The sequence below is a fragment of the Pseudomyrmex gracilis genome, unplaced genomic scaffold (genome assembly GCF_002006095.1).
Source record: "Pseudomyrmex gracilis isolate BER0280 unplaced genomic scaffold, ASM200609v1 scaffold_1638, whole genome shotgun sequence".
Taxonomy (NCBI): domain Eukaryota; kingdom Metazoa; phylum Arthropoda; class Insecta; order Hymenoptera; family Formicidae; genus Pseudomyrmex; species Pseudomyrmex gracilis.
In genome coordinates, this window is record NW_018022222.1 from 10001 (window position 1) to 18986 (window position 8986).

The 8986-nt window shown below is 33.4% G+C and overlaps 1 protein-coding gene across 1 annotated transcript; it reads left to right on the forward strand.

Annotated features, from left to right (window-relative positions):
- The first annotated feature begins 716 nt into the window (after positions 1 to 716).
- LOC109862335 lies at positions 717 to 8758 on the forward strand. Its single transcript, XM_020442362.1, has 9 exons — positions 717 to 731; positions 1085 to 1175; positions 1246 to 1367; positions 1454 to 1574; positions 1793 to 2702; positions 6087 to 6184; positions 6436 to 6565; positions 6638 to 6715; positions 6851 to 8758. The coding sequence occupies exons 1-9, from the start codon at positions 717 to 719 to the stop codon at positions 7641 to 7643; spliced, it is 2358 nt and encodes a 785-aa protein (XP_020297951.1). The 3' UTR covers positions 7644 to 8758.
- The last annotated feature ends 228 nt before the right edge of the window (positions 8759 to 8986 follow it).

Consider the following 8986-nt stretch of genomic DNA (forward strand, 5'->3'; position numbering starts at 1 on the left):
GTCAGAATCATAAATATATCTTTGACAGAAGAACAGTTTTGTGAGCGCAACCCTATAAAATAAAATCTAGCGTAACTGCTTCAAAATTATATAAAATAATTGTTTGTGTCATTCTTCTTATCTTTTCATACACACACACATTATTTGTTAGTATCATTATTTTGTTAAATTTTTAAATACACATTCAACTATATATGTATATATTATATATGTATATATTATATATTTATATATAAACATTATAATATGCCTTACTAGTTTTTATTTTTGATGTTTTAAAGAAAATTTAACGCTAATTATACAAATCTAGTATAGTGTTTGAATTTTTATTCTTAATATTTAAATAATGTTTAAAAATATTTTAATAATCACTATGACATGTATCTATTGTCATGGTTTTTTACTCTCTTACTTAAATATATTTTATTTTCTTACACTTACCGTAAGTAAGTTTCTTATATCACGTAAAATTATACCACGTAATAATTAAATAAATAAATATTTGATATAAATTATTGAAGTCACTTTCAATGTAGAGTTAATCTTTTCGATGTTCACGATAGTTTTATGATAACATATGCCTGTCGGTATTATTGGTAACCGCGTCGGTATGTATCATCGGTAACCGTGCCGATATATGGATTAAATCTCGGGCCGCTGACGCGTGGTAGTAGGAGGCGGCCGAAAGAGAACTATTTCTCCTCACGGTGCACAATATGGTGCTCTGCACTGTATGTTTGTTCGTGGAATCCTTGTTCTGTTAGACACGGAGAACCACTTCTGACACCATGTTATATTTACGTGTGTTGTTATATTAAACAACCGTATAAATTTATATTTCTCTTTATTAATAAAAGTGTGTTCTGTTACATACAGGCTTTTATATGTATATATATATATATATCTGCATAACTGCCCCACACACAGATCTGCCACCTCCAGCTTACCCACGCTCATTTACGCTAGCTTTTTTAGACACAGACAATAGTATAACATTTAAGAAAATCATTTCGTGCAAGTACTACCTTGAAATGCACACTATACATTCCAATTAAACATAATTACAAATTCATCTGCGTTTTAGATTATCGAGAAATGTCAGAGAGAACAGCGCGTCGACGGCAACAGCAACATTTTATGTAACATAGATTTGCCAAAGGCAAAATGTACCACAAGTGCGTAAAGTTGAAGTATTATCGTGCGCGGAATGTCGAGACTCATAATGACAATGTTTTTTTTCTTCAGCCGAGCACAGTTTTGAGGAAGAAGCAACGAATCACGCATTCTGCCATCTCGAGTGCAGCAACGACAATGGCGCTTTAATGGCCGGAAAAAACAAAGATGATTGCGACTTTATGTCTTTTATGGTACGCCAATTACAGCGATAACGTATTCTTGCGTAAATTGCGTACATTAAGATATTAAAAATATCAGAATTAAATTTTACTCGTAGATAGAGGAACGAATAGAAGAGGTGACCACGATTACGTCAGACAATAAACTTCGAGGTAACAACGAATTTGGATGTACTCAATGTGTTCCGTTTCCGGAATTCGGAATGGATATCATTGACCGTGAGTACTTTGACTTTTTCACAGGCAAAAATTATTTACATGTTCAAATACTATACACACAAGAAATCACTTATATAATTAAAGTTAATTGATTTACACACAAAAAAGTCGTAAAATTGAAATAAGTATGGAAAAAAATTTTTATAAAACAAGTGATAATTTCTATTAAAAAATGATAAAATAATTGTTCATGAAATATTTTTCGACATTCGAAATAGCTCCGCAAAACTCGTCTTCGCCGTCATCGTCATCTGAATCTTTAGACAACTATTCGCGGATCAAAACGAGACGTGTTGCTGATCACACGATGAATTTGGTCTTGTCTGTCGAATCCTGGAAGGACAATTGGTTGTTCCAGAAAAAAAGAACTTCCGAATCGCAATCGGATCCGGTAATTATGTTGGTGCCAAGTTCTAGTGCGGATTACAAAGCGCTGATTGGCGATAGAGATGCCGAAGATACGTCCGACTTGTCCGAATGTTCATCCACGAGATCCGACGAGGAGATCGAGAAGGAACTCCTGGAGGCGATTAACAACGTAATTCCTAAGATTCCCGAGACTTCCGAATGTAACGCGGAAGTAAATCAGGAAGTACCAAGTATTGAAACTCAATTTGATAAGGAAGTTGTTACTTGTCATACGAATACAAACATAGAAAAGATCGAAAGTGTCTGTGAGAAGAGAAAGAAAGACGACAAGGATAAAACATTAGAAATCTTGGAAGAGAAAACAGTTAAAGATGAGGAGAACGAAAGAAAACGAAACAAAGGTTCTTTATTGATAACTATAGTAAAAGAAGAAAAAGCCAAAGAGAAGTTTAAAGATACGGAATGCGATACAAAAACAATCGAGATCAAAAGTTCCGTGAATGACGTAAAAAATATAGATTTTGAAAACTTAAGCGAGAAGAACGATCGAATGGAAAATATCATGGAAGAAAACGAAGAGCAGCGAGAAAGCGAATACACTGAGCACTACGACACGGCAATCCAGAGGCACTTGGACAGTTTGACGAAAGTCGAGATTTGCTCTGAAAAGAGCGAAACATCTGACAATACAAAACAAATCGCATGCACGCAGCACGGCAAACCAGAAAACGAGGAAAACAATTTAACCGTGAAAGAGCCGTAAGAATTCTGTAAATTACTTTTATTAAAAATATATTGAATTTTATATATATTAAAGTTTCTGTTTTCTGATCTAATTTTGAAACTTCAATTTTTTATTTTTGTCTATGTATAATTTTCAAGTAAATGAATAAAGACTTTGCTCGGACATCAAAATCAATAATAAGAGATAAAAATGATAGTTTGTTTCTTCGATAGTTTGTTTTACTCACTCGGCATTACATAAAGAGTGATGGCAAAAAGACCTGTTCTTTTGTTCATTTTTTGGACCTCGAATTTCAAACTTTTTTTTATGCCGAATAACACTATATGATGGAACATTAATCTCAGAGAAATTTTAAGATAAGCACGGTTCCGGAGATATGAAGAAGTGAAAATAGTAGTTTTTTATAATCCATGAAAGTACACGAAACTTTTTAAGTGTCCATATTAAAAAATAAAATATATATATATAACAAAGTGAAACATATTGTTTTTTATGGATTGTTTTACGCCAGATTCAAATATAATTTTAGTTTTCGACTAGCATGAAAATTCTCCGAGATAGATGGAGTTGAAATGACACTTGACACCGCCTCTCACGGATCTGAATGCTTTTCTACTGTGAGTCACCTTGTTTCTTACAGATTGAGGTGCTTTTTTAATATAAGTCCCCTTGCCTCTCACAGATTGGGAAAAGACTTATCATTCTTCGATCTTTTTTTATCATTACAGCCTAAACATTTAGTAAAAGGCATTGCTTTATTGAAGAATCAACAATCGTCAAGATATTAAAAAAATATATCTGAAGAGAAGAGAATGTAGGAAAAATTGGGATAAAACAAAAGAAAAGTAACAAGAAACTCACTTCAGCAATCAACAAGAAAATGGAGAACAAAGAAACAAGAATAGTTAAATAAAATAGAATAGATTAAGTTAAAATAGAATAGATTAGAATAGATTAGAAATAAGAATAAATAGAATAGAATAGATTAAGTTAAAATAGTATATAGATAAATTCATGGAATCTAAATAAGTGATAAATGAGGTGTGACCTCCGGCTCCTTTTGGTAACTACAATAAATAGAATTAATTAGCAGGGCAATAATGAGTCATGGCAGGATGTTGTGCCGTAGAAAAATTAAAAAATGTAATTGAGACGTTTCGACTTTATTTTTTAAGTCCTTATCAATCTAAAATTATTTTACAATCTTAAATTATTTTACAATCAGTTATATAATACTGGATTAACAATTACAACATACCGTTAATTATAGAGTTGTCAAATTTGTCAGTATAACTCAACATTACAAAATTCAAAACACTTAAACAATTACAGAAAATAAATGAGTCATGTTTGTCGTGTATTTTGTAACAGACTAAGGAGTTTGAATCGGAAATGCGACAACGCTCCATCTATGAGTGTGTTAGTATTCACATTTATCAATATATATGATCGGTAAATATATATCATTTAATAGTTCTGTGTCTTTCATTAGATTCAAACTCTTCTTCTGCTTTTTTACATATATCATTTCTGAAGTTAATCTTTTAAAATAATTTTTTTCATTGTCTAGTATTCTTGTTAATTCAAAATTAAATTTATGCCCCGTTTCTATTACATGTTTTGCTAAGACGGAAGTTTCTGTTTGTTCTTTCTTAATATAATTATAGTGTTTGTTAAGTCGAGTGAATAATTGTCTTTTTGTTTGTCCAACGTAGCTTGCATCGCATTGCTCACATGCGATGCGATATACAACATTTTTATTCTTTTGTTGGGGTATAATGTCTTTGTGGGTTTTTATGAACTTAGACAATTGGTTTAAATTTCTGTAGGCTGGTTTGAATGTCGTGTTATTAATTTTGAATTTATTGTTATTGTCTATAAATGGCATGACAAAATAAAACAGTTTTTCTATGTTGTTATCATTTGTATCGGTATTGTTTATCTTGTGATTGTTTAGTTTAGTTAAAAACAACGTTCTCAGTCTTTTATTTATTTTCTCGAAAATTAGTTGTATGGGATAATTATTGTTAATTAAAATGTTAATACCATTGTTGTAGATTCTGTTTGTGGAACTTTGGATGTGACAGTAATATTGCTCTATCAACTAATGAATAAATTGTTGTTATTTTTTGATTGATTGGATTGTGTGAATAATAATTAACATATCTACCAGAAAAAGTTTGTTTGTGATACCAGTTACAAACCAAATTATTTTTATTTATTATAATGCTAACTTCGAGAAAATTGAGAACATTGTTTATTTGTGATTCGATTGTGAACTGTAATCTATCGTTAATGGAGTTGAACGTGCTCATTACTTCGTCCAATTTGTCTTTCGGTATAGAAATTATTATGTCGTCAACATATCTGTAATAAAGTGGTATATTAAATTTCAATGTGTCTAATGCTTTAAGTTCTAAATCTTGCAGGGTGATGTCAGCAATGATAGGCGACTTTGGTGAACCCATGGGGGTGCCAAAAGTCTGCTTATAAATCTGGTTGTTGAATGTAAAATATGTTGAAGACAAAACAAACTGGACGGNCATTATAAATTCTTGTTTATTAATTTTTGTATTCAATTTAATGAATCTCCATCTATTTGCTATGCTGTCTAGAGCAAGTTCAATGGGTATATTTGTGAACATAGATATTACGTCTAATGAGCAAATGGTATAAGTTTTGTCCAACTCCATTCCAGTGATTGTATTGTATAAATGAAAACTGTTAGTTACTGAGAATGGTGAATTAGGTATGCTTTTTTTTTTCTACGGCACAACATCCTGCCATGGCTCATTATTCCCCTGCTAATTAATTCCCATCATGGAATCTACTTCATATGATAGTAAAGTTCAATTGCGAAAGAACTTGTGAATGCATCATGTAGCGAGATTCTTTCAATTTGAGTATTTCCTCGGTAATTGAATTGCTTCAAAGACTTGGTTAGTGATTAATAGGGAATGTATTTTCAGGAGTTTATCTTTATAAGCCACTCCCCACCCTCATAAATGAAATAACGGTAAATAGTAGATCAATCTCTGAACAATGAATCTATTCGACAGAATATACCCTCAATATTACATAAACTTCAGTCACGCATTCTTCCTTATGCAATACACCTTGACTGAAAATCATCACTTTCATCTCCTTGTATCTTCGGAACCATGCCTATGCTCATTTTGAAATTTTACGGGAATTAATGTTTCGTTTACTAGTACTATTTGCCATGAAAAAAAGTTTGAAATTCGAAGTCCAAAAAATGGGCAAAATTTGCCATTACTCTTTCGTATTTTATGCTACATAATTTATTTATATATCATTTGCTATAATTCTTTCTATCGTTTTGTAACACGACATGTAAAAGCATCTTTTGTAAGTTTTTTTTCAATATTTATCGACAGCAAATACTCGAAAGCCCATATCCAATTATCTTATGCAACAATCAAGGAGAATCATATAAAATCTGAAAACGATCAATTAAGCACTCCACCACGACCAGGTAATTTTTGTAATAATATTTATCTCTAAGATAAAAAGATGTAGTCGAACGTTTTTTTTATCGAATTTTCTGACGCACTATTATTTATACAAAATATGTATATCTACAAACGTTGCGCAAATTGATTACGTTCGTAAATTTTGCAAAATATAATGAAATTCTCATGTATCGTAATAAACATATCTGTATCGCAAACATATCTAAATGAACATATTTGTATCATGTATGTATTAATGAATCTATTCAAACAGGGACGATAGCGGAACGCGAGCACAAAAAGTGGGAAAATGCGCCACCGATTGAAAATAATCCTTACAGCGAGGAGAGCATTCGAAAGCGATGTTTAGAACGGCAGTATTCGAGAAATTCCGAAATTCCGAGGTAAGAATCATGTGAAACACCTCGAGAATATCTTATTCAAGCTTTCAACTTTTGATTTTTTGCTTTATTCAGTGTCCATTATAAATTAACAAAGCTGAACGAGGTGAATTTGGACGCACTTCTGCTACCCGAGCGTTTGGACATCAAACGGTACAATTAATTGTTTCAATAATATAATAATAATCAATCAAGTGAAACACATAAACATAAGAAATCTCAGTCAAGAATTTGTGAAGATAATTTTCTTAAATGACATACATATATTTTTTTCCATTTTAATTATAGATTTGAAAGAGATTACTACATCAATCAGTCCAAGTCGGCTAGCAAAGAACGAGAGGAGTGGGCCAAATTGGCAACGTCCTCGGTGTCGAGTAGACCAAACATCTCACTGTCCCAATGGTCAAGCGATGAGCAGCAACACGAACAACAGGTGAGTCATCACGAGCTTAAGCGATTCGAAAGCGCATCGCTGCGTGGCAGTCTTTCTCGGCAATGCTGTCGCGATCCATGCGCCAGTGCACACTTTGCGATCAATCCTCTACTGTACCTGAAGCCCGCGCAAACGACCGCAATTGCTCAATCGCGCTGCGAAAATGACAACGACATGGAGCAAGTCAGGAGTCTTACTGCAAACGTAATTGAAGACGCGACAAAAGATCGAAAGTCCGAAATTTCTATTGAATTGAATATAGGAACAATCTTTGAAGAGATAGAAGATAATTATGTTTTGTTGAAAAGTGTGAAAATCGGCACGAAAATACGGAAATTAATGTCGACCGATTGGAATCGACTTTCGGATGACGAAAGTGTCGATCACAAAGCCAAAAAACAGATAGTTCCGCGATATGATAACCAAGTGGAGTTACTAGGCAATCGCAGTCTAGGTGATGAAAATTCTGGAATGTATTCGATTAGCTCGCGATATTTGGAAAACAGCGATCAAAAACGTTGGCGGCAATTGTATCAGATAGAAGAAACCGATTCTTATGGCAACAAGCAAATATCGTCAATCGGCAAAAAATTCTGGACTATAGGAGGATATAAATATAACACATTCGGCGGCATCAGAATCTGATCGACGCAGACGAAAAATGTGGACGATTTTGAGGACGAGTTGGCGTCGGGAGATCAACTTATTAAGCATCTTCCGGAATTTGCAGAATTAAAGTTTCAGACTTTTGGTGGAATTAAAAAGAACAGAAGAATCGATGGCAAGAAAATTCCGAACTGCAGGAGGATCCGATTGAGATCGATTTTCTCAGAAATGTCCACTTCTGATAGTGAAAAATCAAGAAATCAAATTAACATGGAAAAACGGTCAACTTTTGAACTGTATTTCAGTCGTTCAGCAAGTTTTGATCAACTAGCAAATTTAAATTATTCCGGAAGTTTTGAGAGATTCGTCAGCTTTGAGCACTTAACGAGCTCCAATCTCGAAGAGATCGATTGGCAGGAAGAAGAAGAAGATATCTCTGTGGAGAATGCTTAAATCGGACGCAGCAAGAATTGTGCAAATTTATTTAGAACTAATTTTATGATAAAATATAGAAATTTGATTTTCAAGAAAAACAGAAATAAGAATTCTTTCTCTCTTGTTTCTTGGCGAGCAAAGAGAAGAACGAGTGGCAAAATGAAGTCGAGTACGCTTCCGACAGAATTATAATGAATAAGTTCCTGAAAAATGTGTCGAGACGGAGGAAAACGTGCGTGTTCAATGACAACAATGTCGCGAGGAAGAAAAACGAGAAAACATCCGGAAGCATTCGAGAAAGGTGGTAGTAGATTAAAAACATCGATAAAAATAACGAAAAGAGTTTAAAGAGCGCAACAAAATTTTCGCAAATGCAAGAAGAAAAGGACAGCGTTAAGAAGAGCAAATGCAACAAGATGAACGTAAGAAGAATGAGTGACATCACGATATAGGAATGATAGCAAGAAATGCCGATTCAAGAATGGAATAAAAATCGATTGTAGGTCGAAAAAGAAAGTGCAAAGATATACAACATATACTTTACAAATTAAGTTATGGAATTTATCATAATAATTTATGATAATTTAATGATTTTTACATAAGATGCCACATACTTTTACTTTTCTGATAATGTACTTGAGGAGATGCGCGAATGTATTTGTTAGCTGCAATTAACTGTGCGGCTATGTTTTTTTTTAAATACATCGGTATACAAGGTGTCCCGTTATTGCTGTACAATCTCTCGTGGGCAGGTAGAGAGGGTTATATTGAGTCAAAAAGTCTCTTACCACTTTGCGAGATTTGTAATAATTACCGAGATCTTGTCGGTTAATAAATATCTGCGAAAGAGCGTGCAGACTAGACCCATGCGCCGTTTTATTTTATATCGGCGGCGGCGTTTGAGGTAAATTAGTGTGGTGGCGGCGGATTCGCCGAAAATTTTCTCT